We start from the raw sequence: 27906 nt of genomic DNA, 5'->3' as shown, positions 1-27906 counted from the left end.
ATCTATCAAACTGATGAGCACATCCATGGATTAGCAGAAGGGCAGGCTGCAGGCCAGCAAACAGGGTCACTTATTAGCTATGGGCTCATGTCATCTTTCCATGTTGGAATCTTCCAACTTATCTAAGAGGGATGACAAGGAATGGAGGAGCAACAAAAATAGCTGGGGAGCTTTTTATGCAATTGAATCATGTTTGCCACACTGGGCTTGGACACTATAACAAGGAAAAAAAAAAGGTAGCGGTCATCTAATTAGCTTCCTATGTGTAAACAAATTTATAATCTGCAGTTCACAATCAGAATTTATAATCGCCACCACCATGGAATTATATCATACTGATTGAAATAAACTAGGGATCCAATTAATCATCTATCACAAGCAGAAGGCTCTTAGTTCTCTCCAATTCTAGGCTGAAGGATCTGAGGGAGTTTCAGACTGCTTCTTCATTTAGATATATCAGCAATTTCAAAGTGATTTTCCTATTCATCTTTCACAACTGCTAACTTTGCTGCTCAAATCCTGAATTCAGATTTCAGTCAGTCCTACCTGTTTGTTCTTGGACTGATTCCAGAATACTGCTGATGGCCACTTTAGGGTCCTCTCCCAGTTTGATGTGATTTCTGATTGCAAAGAGCAGATCCAAACTCACCAACAGTTTGCTTCCCACATTAAAGAGACCTGTCAGTTGAAAGACAAAAAGAGTCTTTTGGACTAGATTCTGGAGTATCAAACATTTTAAATGCCAGCCTATCCAAAAGCTAATCAAAGTCCAAAAAAGAATGCATGTAAGAATCTCCTTTTTTCACCTCAATTCCCAAATCACAGCTTAGTCTTCAAGACAGAGATCAGTACCTCTTCAGTTAACTAAACTTGTGCAATGCTGATGCAGGAATGTACCAAGAAGATTCATTTTGCATTTCTTTGACTTCATTTCTCTTTGGCTATACTCATTGGTTTTTTTGATCTCTCCCCTTCCCTTCTCTATCTTCTTATGGTTACTCCCATAAGATTGTAAGCTTCTTGAGGGCAAGGATTGTCTTTTTCACTCTTATCCCCAGGACTTAGCACAGTGCCTGGCACATAACAGATATTTAATATATGTTTACTGAGTACTGACAATACAGATCCTTCAGTCTGGAGAGATTAAGGTTAAAAGAAGACATGACTAAAAACCTTAAAATCAAGAGCCTTGTTCATTAAATTTTGAGGCATATCTCTAGAGAAACTCAAAAGTTACAATTTAGAGGCCATTTAAAAAAAAAATCCTACTTTATATGGCAAGAAGGTAAAATTGGACTCCCATAATACTCTAAATTCAGAGTGAAACTAAAATATATTCAAAATGAGTTTAGATGGGTTCAAATGGGTTATGGAGAGAAAAAAGACATGTTAAGACACCCAAGATTTCAGACATTTTACTTGGGTGTACCTGCCACAAAATCCCAGAATTTGAGAGTTGAAAGGAACTTCAGTTATCTATCTAGTCAAAAAAAGATATAAAGAAATCCCCTAATACAACCCCAAATTTGTAGTTCAGCCTTTGACTGAAGAATTCCAAGGAAAGGAACTCTAACACCTCAGGAGCAAGCTTAGAACAATTCTAAGTGTGCAGAAATGCTTCTGGACACAGATCCTACTCCTATCTTCTGGGACCACACAGACTAGACCCCTCAACAGCTTGCAAATGCTTAAAGAGATCTATATCCCCATTCCCACCTCAATTTTTCTTTTCTCCAGGCTAAACATATCCAACTCTTTCAATTAATTCTCATGCCTTAGATTCAAGGCTCACCACAATCCCAGGGAGCACTGATCTAGTGACTAGACTAGACCACAGGGCTGCCCAATCCTCAATAGTTTGGAGTATTAGACTTCAGAACTCACCTTATGGCCTCAGATAGCATGGAAGGAAAATGCCTACCTGTGTAGATATCTGTGAAGCTGTGCAAGGCCAGACATTGTGGATTCAGACACATCTTCACCTGGGCAGTAACCAGTTGTAATCGGTTTGCTGTCAGCAACCAGCACTCCTGTGGTCCAGCTAAGGAGCTAAAGCAAAAAAAAAAAAGGGGGGGGGGGGAGGGGAAGGCAGAATAGACACCAACTCCTAAAGAAGCTACAAAGTTATGTGGAGTAGGGTGATATTTTCAAAAACTTGTAGAAAAAACAAGAAATGGTTTTGAAAGCTTCAGTTCTAAAAGGTTTTCCAGACCAACTATTTGCTGGTAACTTACAAATTTATTCTTTCTCATCACCACTAAATTTAAATAAACTGTTCCTCCCCATTATATAATCAACTAAGCCCAAGAGGTGTTTCAGAAACTTTCTATTTACACGTTTCAATCCTAATAAATTCCAAACTGGGAAAAATGTTTCTTAAGATCTAAGGATGTTGGAATAAATACTAAATACTGAATCAACATGTAATTCTACAAAAATAAGTTCTGTGGAGGGAACCTCAGGAAAGGCAGAGTATATAGAATAAGATTTCAAAACAAAGGGGCTTGAAAAAGGCCTTTGAAAGGTACAGCACAATTGTGTGACCAAGGTGAAATAAGCAGGGGCCAGGATAAAGCTAAAAGGGGCTCTTACTTTTGTCCCCCTTTGAATAATGGGCTGCTACAGAGGAGGCACTGCGTGGATGGAGATTCGTAATAATTCGACCAAGAGGTCTGCTCGATGGTGACCGTCTCCTCACTCACGTTGGACAGGATGAGTCGGGAGCTGTTGAGTTCGTGGATCAGGGTGAAGACCTCGGCCAGCTCCGACTCATTCTCTGGGATCTGCAGGACCTTGCGCAATAGTTGCAGTGTGGATTGGCGCTGGATCTCCTTCTGGGCCTGGCTCAAGGGCTCAGTTGTGTTCAGCACATCGGGGGATGGCGAGCTCACCTCCTGGGATGAGATGGAACTGTTCACCAGGTCGTCAGGGCAGAATTTGACAACCCTGGGATGTACATCCAGTTATGGAGGCCCAGAATCTTGGGTCTTTGCTGCCAATTGCTTTATTAGCCTCTTTGGAATAGATTCAAGGGCCAGTCCCCAAGTAAACATCAGCGCTGCCTTTCCCTGACCCAGCTACTCCAAAAGTAGATAAAACTAATTCTTTCCAACATCTGTGGCAGAATAAAGCACTATAAACTCATAAAGACTTGGAGTTTAGAGCTGAAAGGTAGGGACATAAGTTTCCATGTTCAAAACTTCATTGAACATAGCAATTTCATTGCTATCTCCTTTCTGAATCTCAACAAAATCAGTCATTCAGCCATAGCAAGGTTTCATAATGCCTTATGTAAATGACTGATATGTGGTACTGAATATAAATACTTCCCTCCATTTTTTCAAAAGTGTTAGTTCCTCATCTCTAGTATCTATTTTAACTTACATTTTACAACATCCCATGTGGCTTTAAAAAATATTACTTGATTTCTACAGCAGTTAACAAATAAGTTGCATTTGAGTTTAACAAAAGTTAAAAAATTGGAGTTTTAATAACAAAGTGCACTGAAACCTCTAGATGGCTCTAAAGGGCAGAGAACACAAATTCTAGGCACAAATCCCTAGCTTTTTTTTTTTTTTTTTTTTTTTTTTGCTGAGGCAATTGGGGGTTAAGTGACTTGCCCAGAATCACACAGCTAGGAAGTGTTAAGTGCCTAAGGCCAAATTTGAGCTCAGGTCCTCCTGACTTCAGGGCTGGTGCTCTAACCACTATGCCACCTAGCTGCCCCCTAAATCCCTAGACTTTTATAAGGAGATGCTATTTTTCCTTTCTTCAAAGTCATGAGACATTGGGTGAGGGAATGAGTTCAATCTAAGGGATAATGGAGAGTGACTGTAGTAGCTGCAATTTATCTATACTGCATCTTAACTATATCAAGCATTGCAATTATCTAGATAGGGTCCCAAAACTAAACAAAATGGATGTCTCCTATAATTTCTGCTTAACCTCAGAAAAAAAATCACCTACTTAAGGACAAGAATCAATCTCTATTACAACTTGTAAAGGGGAAGGCAATCAGTAAAACTTGAATGAAAGAGAAGGGTCTTTCAAAGTCTAGGGCCTGCTGAGAAGGATGGGAGAAGGATTTAGAATTATCTTTTTATCCTAAATAGTAGGACCACCGACCAGAGTTACTTTCTTTGAAAATGAGATCTGTAGTTGGAGAACTGGTTCAAAAAGTGGTTCTATTATTTATGACTTAAGTGACTCTCCTCTGGGCCACAGTTATATCTGTGAAATAAAGAAATTGGATTAAACGATCTCTAAGACCCTTTCCAATTCCAAATTCTATGACCTAACATTTGAATTCCTTCCTTTTGCCTACTCTGTCCAAACTCTATACACTCCAATCCTGCTTTACCTAGAAACAAGTATGCTAACTCTAAGAACCAACAACACAGAAAGAATATTCTTGAGTCCAAGTGGAACACAAAGTCAAACTTCTTTTGTTTGTCATTCTAATCCTACCACAATCAAGTTCTTGGCTACTTTTCTAGCCTTATTTCATATATTCTGCTATACTTAGCCTATGCTCCAAATAAATTCGACTCTTATAGCTACTGAACAAACCCTGTACTCTCAAAGTTCCTCTCACTGTTACCTATGCTTGGAATGTCATCCAGCTCCTTACCTCAGACCTCTTACACTTTGTTATGCACCAAATACACAACATTATAGAAGTGCATTATAATTACCTTTATTTGCATCTCATTTACACCTCCAAGACTCTAAGTTCCATGAAGGCAAGAGTTGTGCATCTAAATTTTGTAACTTCAGTGCCTACTACAGTGCTTCCCTCGATAATTAAAAAAAAGTGAGTATAAAAACTTGCCACATTCAAAACTGGTGATATAGTGTTTCTGTAAGCCAAAACATACTACTGTAACTTTTCAAACATTCTGAAGCATTTGCATTAAGAAAATAAGATTGAAGATTGTTTTATATAATAAAAATCAATGTGAGAGAGAGAAATCTAAATGGAATATAAGATGTTTTAATCCAAAAGAACTGTACAGCACCTATAGAGAGTGAAATACTCTAGTACTAGAACTCCAAAAATTTAACATTTTTTTTTTATCATCAACCTTCAGTAAACACAAAAAATAACCCTTTGTTTCCCCCAAAGTCACATGTCAGTGCTTAGTTTACTACTTATTGTTTTGGTTTATACTATGTACAATTTAGAAGCCTTTACTTATTTGGCCAGAATGTGAAATAGCATGTCAACCTAATAGTCTTGCACTCATAACTACTAAAAGACATTTACTGTAATTAACAAAAACACTCTGAAGTCTGAAAAAAACAATGACTTTCTAAAATAAATCTCAATCCCAAATCAGCATGTAAACCCAAAGGAGGTGGAAAGAAAAAAGAACTCACAACAGACTTCGGTATTTTCTCAGTTCTGTCTTTGGCAAGGTTGTAGCCACAGCTGGGACAAATTCGTGGTTTGTGCCTGTTGGTGTAGACATAGCTACAGGACGGATTCTTACACTTTCCCCGACCTCTTGACGTTGCCAGTCCTAGATCCTAAGGAAAACAGAACCTTCAAACTTTGCTAATCTCTCCAAAAAAAAAAAAAATGATTAATAACAGCCAGAAGAAAAGAGCAATTTAGATAATCTGATTTAGTTTCATTCCCAAGAAGTTCAGTCATATACAGTCTTCCTTCAAATCTAATCACATATCCCAATTTGGTTTTGCCACTAACTTGTAATGTGACCTTGGGACACATTTCTGCAATTCAGTATACTAATTTATAAAATGAAGTTGTTCTAGATCAAGCAAGGATTCTTAACCTGGGGTTCTATATTTGTTTTAAAAAATATATATGATACTTTACTTCAATGAAATTAATTTCCTTTGTAATCGTACATATTTTGTTTTATGCATTTAAAAACATTATTCTGAGAAAGGAGTCATAAGTTTCATTAGACTTCCAATAGAGTCCATGACACACACACACACACAATAAAACTTTAGAGATTCCTGGGTTTAGATGTTATCTTATTCAAACATCCTATCTTTCACAACATAGAGTACTAGGTCTTATTCATTTCTGAAACCTCTTCAATTTCCAGAGATGATGATGTAGCAATATCAGGATCAGATGAATAATAATCAAACTCATCTCCCCAAATTAATTATTACAAGGAAGATATTTGGCTAGGTTAGTGCTTTGGAGAGATTTAAGAGAAAGCTAATCCTGGAGGACCAAGAATCTTGACCAAGGATCAAGGATCTAATGGTACAGCTGGAGCAGAATACTACAGCTGACAACTCCCAGTTAAACCAAGGTCTCCAAATTGTATATATCTCATCAATTTGGTATAGCTTGTAAGGGAAATATAGCAATAATTTTAAAATCCCCCAACCTTAGGGGGCTTCTGTCATAACAATCTGTCAGTGATTCTGGAATCTGTGATCCCAAGATCCTTCCTCCCCAACCTAGGAGTACTATTGTTCGGGCAATCTGTCAATGATTATAAAAGTCTTCTGACCTAGGAATATAATAATATTTCTTCCCTTAGAGTTTAGGGAAGATGTATTAGTGATCCTGAGACTCTCTAACCTTAGAATACTATTGTTGTGATAATCTTATCCTGGCAATAATTCTAAAGTAAGAATTTTGGGGGAAAGCATTACAACTTGTCTCTCTGACAAAAGGTACCATTTCTCCCTCACTAGAATGAGGTACTGATTTAAATTTATAAATCTAAGAGCTATTCTCCAATAGATAAATGGTCAAAAACTATGAAAAAGTAGTTTTCAAAGAAAAAAAGTCCTCACTATCAACAATCATATTTTAAAATGCTACAAATCGCAAATAATTGGAGAAATGCAAATAAAAGCAATATTGAGGACTTGTTTCATAATTATTAGATTGGCAAATATGACACACACAAAAAAGGACAACTATTAGAAGAGCTGTGTAAAAACTATTGTTGGTATTGTTGTGAGTTGGCATTTCATAGCCCTTTATAATCTATATATAATCCCTTGTACTTCTGCCCTACTGACAGAGAGATCATGAACTTAAAATGCAGAGATGTTTTCAGACATGACTAATATGGGAATTTGTTTTGCCAAACTACACAGCCATGTATTGAGGGATTAGGCTGCTAGAGGGCACAGTGGATGTAATCCTGGGCCTGGAGTCCGAAAACCAGAGTTAAAATCCAGCCTCAGACATATACTAGCTTGTGTGATCTTGTTAAGTTACTTATCCTGTTTGCCTCAGTTTCTTCATCTATAAAAATAGCTGAAAAAAGAACTGGTAAACCTCTCTAATATCTTTACTAAGAATAGCCCAAATGAGGTCATGGAGAGTTGGACACAATGGAAACAATAAAACAAAAACAAAAAAAATTTTTAAATATTTTGGTTCAATGAATGGTTGGGAGAGGGGAGAACAAAGGGAAGAGTAAAAGAGACAGATTAATTTTAAAAACCTGTGATTTGAAAATAAAAATAATTAATTTTTTTCCCCAAAAGAAAGTTCTCAGGGCATGTTTAGTTAATTAATAAACATTTATTAAGCACCATCTATGTGCTAGGCACTGTTTTAAGTATTAGGGCAAAAGAGAGTCTCTGTCCTCAAGGTTTTTACAATCTAATGAGAGAGAAAATAAACAAATATGTTCATTTTCTATTTATATTCTTTATTTCTTGTTCCACTAATCTGTGTATTTAATATTCTTGTAAATATTAATTCATTTAAGTTATCAGTTTTGTTGCTATGTAAATGGGTAGTTTTTTCCCCTAACCATTTCCTTGTTTTCTATTCATTTGTTGTAAATTTTCAAACTTTTTGAAATTGGCAATTTGGTATTCCTTTCTCTTTAAAAACAACTATCTATGATTTCTTATTTGCAATCATTTTTATTTCTTCTCTGACTGTCAAAATTTCTAAATCTGTGTTTATTTGAGGTTTTTTAAATTTGTTGCATATCCAAATCCATTGACCTCATCCATTTTTCCTTTGTTAAGGAATGTTAGAGATTAAGAAAATTTCCCCAAATAATTGCATGAGAAACATTCTAAAGTTTTGACATATTGTCTTGGTATCATTTCTTTGATGAAATTTATCTATTACTATGATTTGTTCTCTGAAACACCAATTCTTTAGAATTACTTAGTCTCTATTCAAGTTTGAAATCCAGATAGGCCTATAAGCTCTGGGTGTCTTTATTAGACAGTAAAAAATATCACCCCCAAAATAATTTTTTTTTTACTTCCACTCAATCTAAAAGTTTTGTTCCTCTTAAAATAGGGAATGGCGAAATTTGACAAATAAATACATCAGAAGCAGAAATTGTTACAGAATTATAAAACGGAGAGGGAAAGTACAATATGTCATCTTACCATGTTATAAAAAGTTTAAGAAATTTATCCAAGATATAGAGAACTAAATACAATTTTTACAAAAAGTTTACAAATAAGTTATACAAATTTGATTTTATGTAAAGAATTCTAAAAGAAATTTGTATTACCCAAAACTATCCTTGTTAACTTTGCTGTACAATGATGACTTGCTCTAACACATACAATCTCATTCCATGAATTGAGGATAGAAATAAGAATAAAGAGGAAAAAATACTGAAGAAAATGAAGAAAATTCTGTGGTTATAGAAACAGCCAGAAGAATAACAATTCAACAAGTACAGATAGAGCCTCACAGAGCAAAAAAAGGTGGATTGGTCATAGGAGCAGCTGAATGGATTTAAGCAAGAACTGAAAAAATTATGCAATTAATCTTGAAGTAAGATTGATCTTTGGAGGAAAAGAATGAAAAGAGAATACATAATAGAAGACAGAAAACTTTACCCAAGTAGTAGACTCCTTAAAAACTATAACTGAACAGATTCAATGACTTTGTTCAATAAGAAATATTAGTAAAAAAATTTTTTTTAATTGGAAAATAGAAAATGTAAGATGTCTATCATCAGATAATCAGCTGACCTGAAAAACTGGTTGAGGAGAGATAATTTAAGAATCATTAGACTTTTGAAAACTGTGACTAGACCAAAAAAACTTGGATATGATCTTTTGAGAAATCAAGAGCTTGCTCATAGTTTTATGAACCAGAGAGTAAAGTGAAAATAAGAGGGAAACAAGCATCAACTTGCTTAAAAAGTCCAAGCAGAAAATACCCAGGAATGTCATAGCCAAAATTTTGTAAATATTCCTGATGAAAAGAAACTGAAAATGTTAACATAGGAATCGAGAAAGCTCAATTGGGGAAATTTTCTTAATGTCTAACATTCCTTAACAAAGGAAAAACGGATGAGGTCAATGGATTTGGGTATGCAACAAATTTAAGAAACCTCAAATAAACCCAGATTTAGAAATTTTGACAAGTCAGAGAAGAAATAAAAATGATTGAAAATAAGAAATCATAGATAATGCTTCTTATAATTTATACATTATTTTATATTCCTATGTCAAAATTTGTTTAGCCTTTCCCAAAAATGGCAATCATCCCAATTTTAAAGATGAAGTTTAGAGTGATAAAATGACTTGCACCTATTTAGTAAATGGCAGGAGCAGAAATCAAACCCAGGCCTCCTAAATTCAAGACCAATGCTCTTTTCCTACATTATAGTTTTCTGTTAGCACATAATGATACTATTTTATACTATTATCTTTTTCCTATGCATGGTCTTTTTGCTATTCTCTTTGTCAGGGGAAAGCAAACCCATTTGGTGAACCTTCTGTGGCAAGCTTATGGGAGTCACAAAAGGGAGGCAAAAATAGACAAGTTGCAATGCAGGGAATTTCCAGAATGATTCCTTTTAATGCTGTGAATGAACAAAAAGAAATGAAAGGGATCCCGGAGAAATAACCATTAAAATATTAGAATACTTGAATGTTGAAGCTCATCACCACATAGGTAGCAAGGTACTAAATTTTTAGTAAGGGGCATTGTAATCTACACCAATTGACAGAGTACATACACTAATAAATATTGAAGAATCAATTTTAATACAGATGGTGTTGATGCTAAAAGTTAAGTCCCTAACAAATTATGATAAACAAAATGTTACTGTATGAATACAGAAAGAAGCATAAAATTTAGAGCTCCCTATGTTTAAAAAGTATTCAGTAGATCTTACCTTTGGGATCCATTTCCCTCCCAAAAAGTTGCCACATGTTGGACATTTTGGTGGTTTGTGTCGGGTGACATAGGTGAAAGAGCAACCAGGGCTAGTGCAGTTCCCATGGCCTCTGCGGGTATAAGTGGTAGTCTTGGAAATAAAGAAGGAAAAAGAATTAATACATTTTGAATTCTATCAGTTTTGGTTATATTTAAAGGCATAATAAAAGGATGGCATCAAAGAATATTAAGAGTTAAAAGGCACCTGAAAGAACCAGTCAATTTTCACATTTTATAAAAAAAGCTGAGGTACATGAAAGAGAAGTGAATTGTCCAAGATCATAGACCTAGTTAATATCAGTGCTGAGAATGGAATCTCCAGATTCTCAGTTTTTAATGCTATTCCTCTGTTTAGCTCCTGGCTCTTCATCTAATTTAGCAAAAATCAATAATTTCCTTTGGGAAAACTTCAGAGTTTCCTAGAGAGATCCGATACTAGCAACTTTGTAGCAAAAACTAAAAATATGTATTTAAACTGGTATGTTTAACTTGTTTACACATACCAAAGTAGCATGTACGTTACTTTATGAAATGACAATCTAAAAAGGGAAATAAGAGAATACAGAAGCAATGTAAACCAAAAAATAAGAAAAAAAAAAAATGGCCCCAGAAGCAGCACAATAGAACAGAAAAGGTTCTAGAACCTGCAAGACCTGAATTCTATTCCTGACTTCTGTATTTACTATGTGACTGTGAGCAAGTCAGTCAGTTTCATTTCTTGGGCTTTGACTTGTTTTCTTTGTAAAATAAAAAAGTCTAGATTAAAAACTCATAAGGTATCTTCTCGATAACGTTCTATGATACTAAGTTTTCTTATTTCCTAGAAAAGTGGCAGTAAATTCACATTATTATCAATACCAATAGTCTTGATCAAATATAAATTTCCTGTTTAAAAAAAAAAAAATCACAAAACTATTCCCTGTATACTAACCAGCTTGATGGAGGCAGAGTTTTCCACAACTGAGTGGGTGGGCAGAGGAAGCATGATGAACTGTGTGGTTGGTGCTGAGGAACTGCTTTCACTGGAGTCCTACAAATACACATCAGATAGAGTCCATATGGCAGAAAAGGAATTACAACTTGTTATTCAGATTCCCAATCTACAACTCTTTCTTCTATTTTATGTTGGCTACTCCTTAGCTCTGGGTACTTTAAAATAATTCTCTTACTACTACATTATCCTTGTGAGAATTTAGGAAGAAAATCATAGAACTTCTGGTATTAAAATAGAACAAGCAGCATCCATTGCCCCCTACAAAGCAAAATATAAAAAAAAAAAAAATGTAGTGTTAAATACAGTTTATCCCCTAAACAAACTGGAAAAAGAAAACAGAAAAGGGCACTTCTACAATATAGTTATACATAATATATTTCCATTGCCAACATTTTTTGTTATAACGAGAAAACATAGGAAATACAGAGTCGTTAAAATGCACAATTTCTTTCTTTCCCACTATATATCAGCAAGATGTTCCATTCATTCAAAGTAAAAGGGAACTTAAGTTCTCAGGTCTTCTCAACCTGTATAGGAATACCTCTACTTCTGCTGCAAAAGAAGGGTGGTACTAAGGGGATTTCACTACAACTTTCCAACACCCCAGATGACAGGACTATTTAAGAGTAGGAGCTGGCATCTCTTTTTAGGCAAGTCCCAAGCCCTATCTCTTCATAAGAGACCTATACCTGAATGCCTCCTTCTCCGCTGCTTAACTTCTGCCAATTCCCTAAATTCCAAGCTGAATTTGTTTTTAAAAAGTTTTGTTTCCAGAGATATTTTTATAGTCAAGTTAAAAGCAAAAGCACATAAAAATGAAAACAATGTTGGAGAAGTCTTAAGGTCTTGGGATACAGTATGGCTTGGAGTAAAACTGCTTTTAAACAAATATATCAGAATAAAACTGATATTAATTAATCAAGTTTGTGTCTTTTCTCAAAGCAAAATGATGAATTCCACAGCATTCATAACACAAGAAACTAGAAACACTAAATGTGGGTCTTTTTTCCCCCCCATGAATCATTCCAGACAACTCTGGCTGGCATTGTAATAACTTAAGAAACATATGAAACCAAGATTTAATTCACTTACTCTCACAACTGCCACCACAGATACATTATCCCCCACCTGTGGGTGGGATACAGCCAGACTTCCACTCGGGATATCTTGGGTGCTGCTCACCAGGGTCTCCTCAATGACCAGACTTGTCTGATAAGGATGGTTCTCTCCTACCTCTAGGGCAGCTTCTTCCAGGACAACATCATGGGATAGGATCTCTGAAGTAACCATTTCCTGGACATGGTTAGGCTGAGTGCCTACCTCTTCTGCCAGCCCCTCAATGGTGATGCATTGTTCTGGGGCACCTGCCTGGCTGGGTTCCATAGAGAGAATGCTTGGGAGTGCCTCCTGAGTAGCCCTTGAAGTAACTGGTATTCCTTTGGTGGGGCCTTGCGTCACACATAGCTCTAAAGGCTGGCAGCTCTGATCCTCCTGAAGAGTGCTCTTGGGAATAATGATATAATCAGATCGAGGGAGGATCTTGCGGAAACCTGGGATGTCTGGGACCACAGCAGTCAATGCAGATAGCTTAGAGTTCTGGGGATTAAAAAATGGAGACAGAGGCAAATAAAGTAACCAAAATGACTAGAGCAAAAAAATAGTGCAAAAAAGTACTACTAAAAATAGTCCATATCAAAATAATAAATTAGAGATCAAACAAATATGATCGTTAACATTAAGGTCACATGTATTTGGATTATATCAAACTTGAATTAATAATATTAAAAAAACTGGCAAAGCTGCTTTACAAGATCAGGCAGGAACAATATAGAATATCAATTCCCTTGCAAAATGCCTCATTGTAAAAGGTGGATGAGAGGTTTTTAAGGGATCAAATGAATATTTCTTAGAACTGGAACTTCCAGAACCAGCACAAAACCAAAATGTACTTGACGCTGAGAAGTGAAAAAGAACTAGTAAAAAACATGTACATGAGGAAACCATCCTATAACAGATATTGTTTGTCCTTTGTTCTTAAAGATGACCATGACATCAGGAAGCTAATGCCATGACATGCAAGAAGAATTAGATGCGAGGGAGGTCTGTGCAATGTCACCAGCCTCACTTTCTCCTCTGGAACCATTTGGGTCCAGTGGCAAGACATAGAAAGGATGACTAGAGATTAAATAATAATCACAACACAAGAAAAAACTTTCTGTTGGGAGAAGAAAACCAAAGATCTCTATCATACATGCTTGTTCAGTTTTAGAAAAGGAAACTACAAAATGTTGACATCACTTAGTGAAAGAGTCAAAAAGGATTAGATCTACAAATAGGAAACATGGAGATTATTTAAAATCCTTATTGAATATGCAAGATATTCAGCTACAAAGGATCAAAGAAAGTAGGAACTAGAAAATAATACAACCTGGTTATTTTGCAAAGAAAGCTTTTTTTTCAGCGAAAAAGAGATAATGTACTTAAAAAAGAAAAAAAAGAAAAATTGTCCAGGTGTGAGAAAAGAAGAAGCACACATAAAATGTAGTAAATCAGGTACAAACCAGTCATTAGATAGACAAAAAAGAATTATTGGGATCATACTATAAAGGACTCTAATGTGAATTACTAAAGATTTTTTAAGTCCAAAATAGAAACCAGAAAGCAAAAAAATCAATAAAAGCACTTATGATATTAAAGTGAATTTCCTTTCTCTTTTTTTTATTCCTGAGGCTATCTTCATTCATACAAATATCTGATGAATACCTAAAATGTTAAGGAAATTATTATTTCCAAACTATTTGTAAACAAACTAAAAAATACTAAACATATTCTAGTTCCTATATTAAAGTCTAAACACAGACCACAGAATCCCAGAATTCCAGTCAAAAGAGACCTAGATGGCCAGCTAGTCCAACCTATACATAAAAAAGAATCTCTTACAATATATTTCATAAATAGTCCTTTGTGATCTTTTCTTAAAGTCCTGTATAATAAGAAGGAATGTGCTACCTGATAAAGCAATCCTTCCCACTAGGATTAGATGGCATTCATCAAAGGAAGGAATTTGAAAGCATAACTGTGAAGCTTAAGAAAAAATGTACAAAACTTACTCCAGTCACTATATGCTGGATGACTAGAGGATTATTTAATGAGCTTCCAATATATAATAAGCATTCAAAAAGATTTTTAGAACTACAAATCTGTTTGAGTCTCCTGTGCCAAGAAAGCTGATAAAATTTTATAATAAAAAGTAGGATCATGGGACACTATTATTTTTTTCTTTCTTTCTTTCTTTCTTTCTTTTTTTTTTGGGCTAAGGCACTTGGGATTATGTGACTTGGCTAGGGGCACACAGCTAGAAAGTGTTAAGTGTCTAAGGCCAGATTTGAACTCAGGTCCTCCCTGACTTCAGAGCTGGTGGTCTATCCACTGTGCCACCTAGCTGGCCCCATCATGGGACATTATTAAAAGAAAAAGTCAACATGACTTTAGAACTATTATGTTATGAAGAACAACAATTCAGAGATAATAGCATTTTGAGGTTTACAAAATACTTTACCAATAATAACCTTAGGAAGTAGGTAATACAAATAATACCATATTTAACAGGTAAGAAAAATGAAACTCATTGGAAGTTAAATTAACTTGCATATGGTCAAAAAGCCTGTTAAGTGTCAAACCACATATTCAAATCCAGGTATTCTTACCTCAGGTTCAGCACGCTAGCAAATTATATCTTATTGCCTGGGCAAAAGCTAAATAATAGCCAAATAAAAGGGCATTTCTCTAATTAAAGGTATATAAAATAATAGATCCTCAAAGGTAGAATGTCAGGATTTGATTTAACAGATTTATAAACCCTTTAGCTGGAAGGATAAACAATTAAATTTCCAAGGCTGACATGAACCTCTTCTAAATAATAAAATGGCAAAGCTGCCAGGAAAAATTGGTATTTCAAGATACAAAGGAAATAGCAAAAGGTCTTTGAAATGATGGGTATATTCTCTGTGGAAAACCTATGAAAGAATTTGAGGAAATATACAATATGAGAGGGTACAGGTTAGTCTCACTGAGTCTTGATGGGATGAAAAGACTGGAATATGGCTGGACAGTATATATATATATATATATATATTCAAAAGAAATACAACAGGTAAGAGGTGGTGGTGGTAAGGGTAATTTTATATTAAAGTATATAGTATGAAGTACATTTTATATTAAAGTATACACACACACACACACACATACACACACATATATGAAGACATTTAGACACTAGCAAGAAAAACATAAAAAAAGAATATCTGTATAAATTAATGTAAGGAAAAGCAGTGTTTTGTTATTGAAGTCAACCACATGTACAGAAAAAGTTAATATATGGGAATTCTGGGAAATACATCATAAGAATAGCAAAAAGAATACATATAACAGTGATAAGACAACTTCATTATCCAGATACTTGGTAAGTTTATTTGTACTTATTTGCTCATGCTCTCTTTCTCTTTCCCTTCCCCATCCCTCTCTCTGTCCCAAACTGAGCATTTCTTGACTTGTCTTAGTAATGAAACCAATGGAGGGAAAGTCTGTTCTGAATCTGAGTTTCACTAACAAAGAGGTTCAGGCTCCTGGGATAGAAATGAAGGGAACCTTTGGGGAAGGGGGGGAAGGGAAGGGCACAGGGACCACTTATGAGTTTTAATAGAGAAGGAAAGGAAATTCAGCTATAGTATGACATGCATTTTGAATTTGAGGAAAGTATATTTTAAAGAATTCCAAGGAAAGATAGAAAGGAACTCATGACTTGAAATTTAATGGGGGAGTAAACCCAAGAATGTTGGAAATGCTCAAGAAAGAAAAGATGAAGACATGAAAAAAACTGATTTCAATAAGGATGAAAATGGAATTTGTTTCAAGAGATCTATATAGATACACAGAATACTTATAAATCAGTTTAGATTTTAAAAAAGAAACGTAAACATTCAAACCCGACTCAAGAAAAGCATAAAAATTAAACATGAAAGGGTAATCATAAGGAATTTAGTAAGACAATATATGCAATTCCTAAGAATTTTATCGTTAGTAGGGCAGTAAGAAGGAGTATACATAGTTAGAAGCCCAGAGCATGAAGCTATTATTCAAGGATGATCTGATAAAACAAAGGAATATGAAAGAAGGGTGCACTAGGAAACAGGGGGAAGGGAGAAGTAGAATGGGGAAAATTTGAGGCATGCAGGAAATAGCTTTTATAGTAGAGGGGAAATAGGGGAGAGCTAGAGATAGTGATGTTAAGTTGTTCGATCATTTCCAATTTTTTGTGAACTCATGGACCACAGCATACCAGGTCCTTCTATTCTCCACTATACTCTGTCCAAGTTTAAGTTCACTGTTTCCATCACACCCTTTCCATCTCATTCTTTGCCACCCCTTTTCCTTTTACCTTCAATTTTTCCGAACATCAAGGTCTTTTCCAAAAAATCTTATCTTCTCGTAATATGACCAAAGTAACAAAGCTTCATTTTCAATAGCTGACCTTCCAGGAAATAGTCTGAATTAATTTTTCTAAGTAATGACTGATTTCATCTCCTTGCTGCCCAAGGAACTGTCAAAAGTCTTGTCCAGTACCACAATTTGAAAGCACAATTCTTTTGCACTCAGTTATATGTAGAAAAATATTTATAGTAGCCTTTTTTGTGGTGGCAAAAGAATTGAAAATTGAAAAGATATACATCATGATACATATCATCATTGAGGGGAATGGCTGAACAAGTTGTGGCATATGTTTGCAATGAAGTACTATAATGTGCTATAAGAAATGATGAGATGGGATGGTTTCAGAAAAAAAAAAAGGCAAAGTAAAGTGAAAAGAACTGGGGGAACACTGTTTACAATAATAGCAATGATCAATTGTGAAAGATTTTTCTACTCTGATAACAGAATGATTCAAGCCAATTTCAAAGGACTCATGATGAAAAATTGCTATCCATCTTCAGAGAGAGAACTGATGAACTCAGTGCAAATTGAAGTATAATTTTCCCCTCTTTGTGATATGGCTAATATAAAAATATATTTCGGATGATTTCACATGTATAATTGATATACTGCTTGCCTTCTCAGTCAGTGAAGGAAGGTGGAAGGGAAGGAAAGAATTTGGAATTCAAAATTTAAAAGAATGTTAAAAATAAATAACAAATTTGGGGGGCGTGGGAAGAAATGAACAGAGTTGTAAGTAGGATCAAATAACAGAAGAATAAGAATATACTACCATTCTGTAGAAACAGCACTATACACATTTAAGCCAGGATTCCATTATTACCTCCAAAGGAAATCACAGATAAATGCAATATTTACAGTTGTATTTTTTTACGGTAGCATAAGAATCGGAAACAATTGGACACAACTGTTCATCAACTGGAGGTGTCTAAAAAACCAGTGGTACACAAATGAAATGGAAAGTTACTATCCTGTAAGAAACCATGAATGTGATGAAAACAAAGAAGCATCGCAAGATTTATATAATGTGATAAAAAATAAAGAGAACCAAGAAAACAGTCTGTACAATATATACAACAAAGAAAATGGAAAGAAACTGCAAAACAAATGAATAAATACTTCAAAATTACAAAGAACAAGAATGGCTCCAAAGAAGAAATATGAGAAGACATCTGCACCCTACTTTTTTGCAGAGATGGGAGGTCCACAGGTATAATGTATTACATATTTTTAAGAATTTTTGAACACGGTCACTTTTTTCCCCTTTTTCCTCTTTAAAAAATATTTTTATTATGGGAATGGCTCTCTAGAAAGAAATGGGAAATGATCCTGAGTCTGCTCATGTAAGAAACAAAACAGATCAATAAAAATTAACTTAAACATTTTAAAAATAGTGTCAGGAATGACAAAGTTTCGAGTGAAAGCTTGAAAGAAAAACCAAGGAAAACAAAAACGGATTTTTTTTTAAGCTACCCTGGAAAGAAAAAAAGACCTCTGAATGGTGAATGGGATTATAATGGCAAAAAAAGAGACAGAAGAGCTGCTCGATTTTTACTTTGGTTCTCTTTAGGAGAATAATCTCTGCATTGGAAAAGATCAAAAAGATTAACAAGGATACTCAAGAAAAGTTAAGAGACAGAACAAGCAAACACCTATATCTCTTGATGAAGAACATCTTCAGGTATGAAAAACTGGCAGATCTTATTACTGAACTATGATAGTGTATCTGAAAGATTATGTTGAAAGAAAATAGGACAAGTATCAAAATATTAGGGAAGGGTAAATGTTGTCCTGATTTTCAAAAAAGGGAAGTGAACAGAGTTTGCATGACTTTGATTCCTAGAAAATTCTAAAAACTGTTGGCAAATATCAAGAAAGGGAAGTGGTGATTATGAAGAGACATCATGGCTTCTTCAAGAAGAGGTTGCATCAAACTAACCTCATTTCTTTTTCTGACAGGATTTCTAAACTTGTAGATGATGAGAATATAAGATATAGTTTAACAAGATGTTATCAAAACTCTAAATCAAGCATTTTATACCCTTCTTTTGAAGAAGATGGAAAGAAATGGACTAGATACAAGTATAATGAGACCAATTCAGAATTCACTACATGCCTGATGATGACATCAAAGCATTAATGTCCAATTAGCAAATCTACAGAGGACTATCATAGAATTTTTGATAAACCCTAGATTGTTTAATATTGTCATCAGTTATCTGAATAAAGGCACAGAAGACATATTCTTCAAATTTACAGATGACACAAAACTAGGAATGATAGCTAGCTTTCTGAATGACAGGTTCTAAAAAAAAAAAAAAAGGTCTAAAAAAGATAAATTAGACAATTGGACTGAACTGTTTTTAAAATATCATACTTGCCAAAAAAAAACCCTCCCACAACACTTTCACAAGTACAAAATGGGGGGAAGGGGAGGGTGGTTGGGATGCAAGTGATTTTAAAGAGATATGGATGTATTAAGGGACCACAAGCTCAATGAATAAGCACTGTGATATAAGAACCAAAATAAGATATGTGATCTCAGGGTACACTGCCTTAATGCATAACTTCCAAGAACAAGAAAATAACAGTCATTCTGTGCTCTTCTTTTGAGGATCGCATCTAGAATATTTACGTTCAGTTCTGGACTCTACAGTTTAAGAATTGATAAACTAGAGAATATTTAGAAGGAAGTAACAAGGATGGGTCCTGAGTCCATGTTGCATGAAAAAACTAGGAATTAGCCTGAAGAGAAAAGGATTTAGGGGAGAAAAGATAGCTTGGAGCTAAAGATCGTCCTGAGGAAGGCAGCTTAGACTTCTTTTGTTTTGTGCAGGAGGACAGAAGCAGGAAGTTACAGAGGCAAATTTAGATTTGATTTCAGGAAAAACATCCTAATAAGCAATGTCATCTAAAAGTGGAATGAGCTATCTTAAAAGATGGAAATCTTCAAGGAGAGACTGGATCACTACCTTTCTGGCATGGTGCACTGAGGAGTCCTTTCATTTATTCACTGAATTAAATAAGTAGTGAGAGTCTATGCAGCTCTAAAGTTCTGTAAATCTGTTAAAAGTTTATGGATTCCAATTTAACAGCCATGATCCATCTAGGAAAAGCAACTGAGAAGTCATTCTAGACATACTCTAAAATCATCAACTCAATATCCTGTTGCTACCCAAAAGACTAATAAAATGTTGGGACAGAATTGGAAAGGACTCTGGAGAAATAATATGGTCTTCAAAAATATTTAGTGACATATCAGAGCCACTCACATTACCTTTGAAAAAAAGCAAAGACTAAAAAAGTAGAACTAGGAATTTACTCTCCCTGAAGTTCTTTGACAAAAGCATGAGCTTAACAGCTGTAGCTTACATTGCATTTTCAGGATTTCAAAGCACTGGTAGGTAAAGTAACTTACAGGATCCAAACCTTCTTTCTCTAATTTGGCCTTCTCCAAGTAGTAGCTCTTCTCAGCCACACTAAGAAGCCTCCAGCTTTCACTGATCTTCTTATTGATCTCAGACTGGGGAAGGTGAGGAAGTTCCTGCTGTACTTTCAGGTAAATGTCATAATAGTACAAGAGGTAAGCAGATCTGAAATAAAGACAAGTCCTTAAGTTTTCATTTATTCAGTCAACCATTGTGTAGAAAACATCTAACCCTAGTAATAAGTGATATAATATAATACTTTAAGGTGTACAAAGTGCTTTAATTCATCATCCCATTTGTCTCCCACAAAAACACTAACTATGCATTATGCTACACCTCTTCCTCCTACTATATTTGTGATTCTTTAAGAAATACAAACAAGCTTCAGATACAGTCTCTGCTTTCAAGATACTAGTTTCATGAATTCTTGAATCATAGATTTCCAAAGAGAACAAAGCTAATTCCCTCATTTGATAGAGGAAAAAGAAATCTAGGAAGAAGGGATTTGACAAACATTACAAAGAATCTTCACACCAAGGTCAGATCTCAGTCAGATCTAAAACCCACCAGTGACGCAGGCAGGACTAAACACCTGGGCTCTCAACTCTCAGGTCCAGTCTTCCTTTTACTATATAGGGACAGACAGACATACAGATATCAAACATACATAATATATGGTGTTATATGTGGTAGAGGCAATAAGACAGAAATGGCTCTTGCCATTTCTCTTGAAAACTGGATTAAGTTTTCTATAGACCATAATTTAAATATAGTAATGTAGATTAGTTAGCTTTCAAAGCCCAGAATGAAATTCTTACATGAACAGGTGGAGATGCTTACATATAGACAGTGTTCAAGGATAGATTACTCAGATGTCAAATATCCAACTTATGGATCATTCACACCTTTTGTTCCTCTACCATTCTGTATTCTGCCTACAGAACAATACCTCCCAAATTAAAAGAAAAGGATATAAAAATCCTTCATGACATCTCTGGCAAAAGGTTTAACAGAAGGAGAAAAACTATGTATGCTTTGCGGATTTTGTTAACATCAATAACTTATATTACTTGTTTTTAAAAAACTAAACTTGTGATAATATTGCACTTTATATTTTCCAAAGTAATTTCATATAAATCAGACAAAGAGAAGAGGTCTCTCAACCTTTTTCTAAATGTTTGTTTGTTTGTTTTTTCTGGAAGAAAATATTGTTGACTGGGTAGCTATTGGTCACATTCTGCTTTCTATGGGAAATTCTCTTGAACCACATTGATGTAATGACAACAACTAATAAAATCTGACTGGTCTCTTGTTCAATACTAATGAAGCATAATTTAATGGAAAGGCTCTAGACTCCTCAGACATGGAGTAAGAATTTGAGCCCTAGTTCTGCTACTTATAAGCTGTGTCATCTTGGAAAAATCACCTAGCTTTTCTGAATGGCACTTTCCTCACTGATGAAGAGGGATGAATAGGGATAAGAGGTACAACCACTCTCCACAGAAGTTACTGTGAGGAGCTAGTAAGATGATATCTCTAAAATACTTTTAAACAGAAAACTGTTATATAAATAATAAATCATTATAGCACCCCAATACCATGGATAATTCAAAATAAGGAAGACAAGACTGAGCATTCGCATTACAGAACATGCCTGTGAGATTTGTCAGGAAGGCGTAAAAGACAATTAATAATAATATTGGTGATAGCAGTTAACACTTCTAAAGCTCTTTATTGTTAAAAGAGTTCTACTTACTATCTCCTCTGACAATCAAATAGCTTCACTATTACTCTTCCTACTTTAGAACTTTTGGAAACTGAAATTCACAATGTTTAAGTGATTTGTTTAAGTTTTAACAAAGCTAGAAGAGTTGCAATTCAAGTAAAGGTTTCTTGATTCCAAATTTTCAAGGATTTTTGTGAGGAAAGTGCTTTATAATCTATCAAGTTATGGAAATGGGAATTGTTCTGGTTAGCCTAAGTGATCTCTGAAGTAATCTAATTCTATCATCTGAAAATCTTAGTGATTTATGGGAGTCTTGCACTGTAGAAACCCCAAACCAAGTGGGTAGTTTTGGACAAGGAACATTACAGAACCTCAGAAATAGAACTGCCATCAGGAAACTTAAAAGCTTAGTCAGAGAAGAAGTACCTTACCTAGGTTTCTTGGCCTTTTCTCCATGTATTTTATATTTCTTCTTTTTCTTGGGTGGTCCAGGAGAGGAGTAAGAATAAGTATCATCAATTTCCTCCATGACGACAGTTACCTCAGTACCATCATATGGAGCATCCATCCCTAAAGAGTCAGAAAGTAAAATAAAAACAAAATAAACAATGTATATAAAGGAGAAAAATGACAAATTGCAGTCTGATGGAACAATGTCACCTGATTTAACCTATAAAACTTTTAAGACTGCACGATAGCAAAGCAGATAACTATCTCTTATTTTTTTGTGGTTCAATCATTTAAGTTATGTTCACTCTTCATGCCTTCATTTGGGGTTTTCTTGACAAGATGCTGGAATGTCTGCCAATTTCTTCTCTTGATCACTTTATAGATGAAGAAACCGAGGCAAATAAGTTTAAATGACTTGCCTAGAGTTATATAGCTAATAAGTGTCGCAGGCTAAATTTAAACTCAGGAAGATGAATTTTCCTGACTCTTAAACTGCCACTTTATCCACACTGTGCCATCTAGTTATTTTTTGTCTCTTGTAACATCTAGTACAAATGCTTGTTGAACTAGTCAAGATTCTAAGATATAATGATTTAAAAAAAAAAACTCAAAGGAATTATCAAATCTTCAGTTTTGCAGTAAACAGTTTTGTATCAAGTTATACTCTAGACCTCTCTATATTATGGCCCAGAAACACTTCATCTTAGAAGATTACTTCAGTCCTAGGTTTCACAACTGAAAGTACTATCTACTTCAGACACCTTCCAGAAACAACATTTAAGGAAAGCAATGGGTCAGTCACCTTTTAGTATTCCAAAAGGCTGCATTCTGGACTACACTAGCATGCATCTTGTTCCCTTTCCACTTTGTTTTATGTGTTGTATTCTTCCCAGTGGAATGTAAGCTCCTAGAGGACAAGGGATAGATCTGATTTGGGGTATTTGTGGAGACTTTTTTGGGGGGGAGAAGTTTGTATTTGTATTCTCAATGCTTAATACAGTATTTGGCACACAGCTAACACCTAATAAATACTGAATGATTGATTGAACTACTAAAGTATTATTATTCCATCTAAAAGTTTGTCAGAAGCAGATTTTAAAAACTCTCCTTTTTTAGTGGAAGACCAGGAGACAAGCACCTATACAGCTTTGGATAAAATAGATACTTGTTCCTGAATGAATAATTTCTGTCTGAAACATTAAATATCACACTCTTAGAACATTGTTCCCCAGGCATACTTTCCCTCTACCTTCATCCTAAGACTTAGATTAAAGAGATGACTCAATCATATCAAATTCAACAACATTGATTAAGCACCAACAATTAAAGCACCATGCTACACAATAGAGGTGAGAAAAAAAAAATCACCACCACAATTATTCATACAGCTGCCAATGTGAAAGTTTTAAAGCACAGATGTGATCATAGCATTAGTGATTCCTTACTGCCTCTTATATACAATACAAAGCCACTCTCCTGTATTCAAAATGAAACATAATCTGACACGGACCAGTCTTTCTGAATATTTCACATTACTACTCCTTAAACATTCTACGATTTGTCAAATTGGTTTACTTATTTGTGGTTTCCTGCATAAACCATTCTGTTTCCATGGCTTTGCACAAACAATACTCCTAATGCTGAAATGTTCTCCTTACTTCTCCTCTTGAAATGTCTTGTTTCTTTCAAAGCTCAGATCAAGAGCTGCTTCTTACATGATTTTTCCTGATCCCACCTATTTATGAGTATTTTCTCTGCCTCTCCTAAAATTACTTTGTATTTACTTTGTGTGTATTTTGTATTTATTTTTCTGTGTACATGTTTCCCAAGTAAGTTCTTAGGAAAGCAACTGTTTCCTCTTTTATCTTTGTATCCCTCAGGTCTAGCATGATTGTAGTGTTTAAATGGTTGATGAACTGACCTGTTAAAAGGGGAGAGAGAAATCTGCCTATAGAAATTGGGCATGGGGGGAAGTGGGGAAGAACACAACCACTATCTCAAGAATTTGAAGAATCATGAACAAGAGAACTCAATGTGTCCATATATAACCCATTATCTTCTCCTCAAATCTGACCCTTCCTCTAACTTGTATAACTAATGTTCAGAGTGTCAATCATTTTGTGACTCTCCTACTCTCCACATCCATTCAGTGGTCAAGTCCTGATGTCCCACTTCCGTAAACTATTACATTTGTGTTCTTCTCTTCTTGAGGGAAAACCTGCCCTCATTCTTCCTTGTACTTGACATTTCATATCCAACCCCCCACCCCACCCCATACTTTAGTACAGGCTTTCTCCATTTCAGGAATGCTCTCATACCACATCTCTCCCTCTTGGATCCACAAGAGCCTTCCAAGAATTCAAAGGCTACCTCCTTCAAAAGACATCTCCTGCATTACCTAAGTTATTAGAAACTCACCCCTATCACTTTGTATATATCAATAAATAAGCAATTATTAAGTGTCTATTAAGTAAACCCTATGTTAAGCACTGAGAATACACACACAAAGAATAAAACAATCATATTAACTTTTACAAATATTTTATATACCGATGGAAGACAGGGATGGTCTCACTTTTGACCTTTTATCTTTAGTATTGAATATTGATTAATGTCAGTCAAAGTTGTGACTCAGTCTACTTGTCATCTCCTACAGGTCAAGTATTCATTACCCTGCTCAAAAATATTCACTGGCTTCCAATTAATTACCTTTAGAATAAAGTAAACTTGTCAGCTTGTCACTTAAAATCTTGGAAGATCTAGTTCTAATTTACCCTTCCTGAATACTTTCATTATCTATTCTTTTGTATATGCTACATATTGGCCAAGCCGGAATATAAGCTATATTCCTAGAGTTCTGCATTCTATCTCAAGCACTGGCTTTTGCTTAGTCTGCCCCTGATGTCTGGAATGCACTCCTTCTTCAGCTTCTTAGAATCCTTAGATTTCTTAGCTCAGGCATCACCTTCTATGGGCAGTCTTTCCCAATTTGCATCATTATTACTATTTTCTCCCCTCTCAAATTACTTTATACTCATCTGTAAAAAATAAAGTTTGTTTCTTCTCAATAGAATACAAATCCCTTGAAGACAGAGGCTCTTTGTTCACCTTGCGCACGACAAATACTTGTTAAAATGAAGACAGATTACACTTGTCTGGCTTGGTCCCACAGGATGGCACTAGAAATAATGTGCAGAAATTTCAGAAAGGGCTTAATATAAGAAAAACCTTAATAGTAAAGCTGTTCAAGCATACTGCAGTGAAAAGAAAAATGCCCAGTCAAGAGACAGAATTCTACACCTAAGTGACACTAGTTTATAATTATTGCCTCCAATTCATCACCTCCCAATACTTTTCATCTAGTTTCTGACCCACTTTTCAATTGCAACTGTTCTTTCCAAGGTTATCAATGATCTCTTAATTACTAGATAATAGTTCACAAATTTAAAGCTGGAAAGGGCCTTAGAGTCTATCTTAGCCAAATGCTTCTTCTCATAAAAGAAAAAACAGAAATACAAGAGATAATTTAAGTGACTTGCCAGGGATTACACAGGTAATAAGTGATTTGAGATAGAATTCAAACTCAAGATTCCCTAACTTCAAAATCAAAAGCCTTTTCAATTCTCATTTTTCTTGACTTTCCTGAAACAATTGACATAATTGAACATCTTCCTAGTCTCATCCTAAATACTCTTCTCCCTTGGTTTCCAGGATACTACTTTCACTCAGTTTTCCTCTTACTGTCCAACCATTCTTTCTCAGTCTCTATATCTAATCATCATCTTCCTCTCAGGAAGTGCAGGTATTTCCTAAGACTTTGTCCTTTGTCCTCTGCTATTCTCTATGGCCCTTTTTTTTTTTTTTATCTCCATTACATCTCCATCAATCATTTCTGTTCAACAGATTTCAAAAACATCAACATGTACATCACTGCTTAATTCCTGGATAATTTCACATGGATATCCCATATGTACTGCAAATGCAATATTTCCAAAACTCATTATAATACACTCCCTGCAAAAAAAAAAAAAAAAAAAAAAAAAGAAAAAAAAAAAAGAAAGAAAAAGAAGGAAGGAGAGAAATCCCTCTTACAACTATGTATGCTATTTCTGTTGACTACATTATCATACCTCTAGTTATCCACTTTCACAACTCTGCCATCATTCTTGATTGTTCCTTCTGCTTTAACCTTTATATACAAAATCAGTTACCAAGACCTGGTTCATGTCTTGCCTCAACTACTGCAATTACCTCTTACTCCTTATCCAATACTTCCAGTCTCTCACTGGGACAATCTAGCATCCACATAGTTGCCAAATTCATTCAATCCTCTACTCAAGTCTTTAGTGGATCCCTATTTCATCTATGATAAATGCAAAATCCTCAGTTTAGCATTTAGAGGCCTTCACATTATGGCTCCACCTATTTTCCTATTCTTATTTTCATATTGTACTTAACGAATTCCAATTTGGTCTGTTAGGTTAGCTATTCCCTGAACAGAAGTTCCATCTTCCTTCTGCATGCCTTCGAATAAATGGTCTTCAGGTCTGCAATGCATTCTCTCATCTCTGCCTCATAAAACCCCCAGCTTCCTTGAAAATATAGGCTGGTGACTTCCACCAAAGTACAGGCTGGTAGCTTCCACCTTCTCCTCAAACTCTTTCCCGGTCCATTCATTGAATACTTTTTCTCCTGAAGCTACTTTCTATTTACTTATACGTAAATACACTGCATTTTCTCCCAGAATCCAAGCTCCTTTAGGCAGGAATTATTTCATTTTTATCTTTCGTTTTCTCAGTGACTAACACAGGGCACAGAGATTACAGGCTCATTCTCCTTATTTTCAAAGCCTGGCATGGGTAAATGATTCTTCTCCCAAGGTCAAAGGGGCAGCAGATCCAATACGTGAATCAAGGCCATCTTAATTAATTAGACCACCTAAAAAAGGTCTAAGCTCCAAAACTCAGAATCCCGAGTTCTCTCCACGACACTAAATGAGTTCTTATGACTCTGGCTCTGGCATTCCCAGTCTGGCTTCCGGACTGTCTGTCACTGGGGACGAGGTGCCCGGACTCCAGGCCCGTGGGGCTCACTTACTTGGCAGCGCCCGGAGGTGGCGCTAGGCAGGCGGGAGGCGTGGGTCACATCCCCAGAGGCGCCGGGCCCCGGGGCGGGCAGAGTCCCCGGCGAGCTGCCCAGACAGGGGCATAAGCGCTTCCCGCGGTCGGCGCGCGGGGCAGCGTCTGGTCGCAGCAGCAGGAGGAGCAGGAGCAACGGCGGCGGGGAAGAGGAGACGCCGGGTCGCCCCCGCATCCCGGGGGCTCCGGGACTTCTCCCCCGGCCCCGCGCCGCCGCCGGAGTCGCTACACCCCTGTTCTCCCTCCTCGAGGGAGTGTCGCGACACAGAGAGGGAGAAAGGCAGAGGAGGGGAGAAGGGTCTCCAACTAATCCAGGGCCGCCCCTCGGACAGGACCGCCGTTGGGGGGGATCGGATGAAAAGGAGTTGAGAAAGCCGGGCGGCCGTAGGAGCCGGGGCAAACACAGCAGCTATCCAAATCACCAAGGAAATCGATCCCGGCAGCCACCGCGCCGCGCCGGAAGCAGCCGCCGGCGCGCTAAGAGGGCTACTCCGCACGTGACGCTAAGGGATCGGCGCAGTCGC

At 36.0% G+C, this 27906-nt stretch overlaps 1 protein-coding gene across 1 annotated transcript in view; it reads right to left on the bottom strand.

Annotated features, from left to right (window-relative positions):
• HMGXB3 (HMG-box containing 3) overlaps positions 1–27862 on the bottom strand; it is a 38507-nt gene extending 10645 nt beyond the window's left edge. The window contains exons 1-10 of the mRNA XM_051973704.1: positions 27342–27862; positions 22226–22364; positions 20059–20233; positions 12243–12746; positions 11088–11186; positions 10035–10247; positions 5380–5529; positions 2593–2894; positions 1922–2049; positions 547–678 (exon numbers count right to left, since the gene is read on the bottom strand). Of these exons, the coding sequence (XP_051829664.1) occupies positions 547–678; positions 1922–2049; positions 2593–2894; positions 5380–5529; positions 10035–10247; positions 11088–11186; positions 12243–12746; positions 20059–20233; positions 22226–22362 (1840 nt within the window). The 5' untranslated portion in view covers positions 22363–22364; positions 27342–27862. The remainder of the gene's footprint in view (positions 1–546; positions 679–1921; positions 2050–2592; positions 2895–5379; positions 5530–10034; positions 10248–11087; positions 11187–12242; positions 12747–20058; positions 20234–22225; positions 22365–27341) is intronic.
• Positions 27863–27906: the final 44 nt, after the last annotated feature.

Source organism: Antechinus flavipes, chromosome 2, assembly GCF_016432865.1.
Source record: "Antechinus flavipes isolate AdamAnt ecotype Samford, QLD, Australia chromosome 2, AdamAnt_v2, whole genome shotgun sequence".
Lineage (NCBI taxonomy): Eukaryota > Metazoa > Chordata > Mammalia > Dasyuromorphia > Dasyuridae > Antechinus > Antechinus flavipes.
Note: the sequence above shows the minus strand (reverse complement) of the source record. Positions and strands in the feature narration are given on the sequence as shown.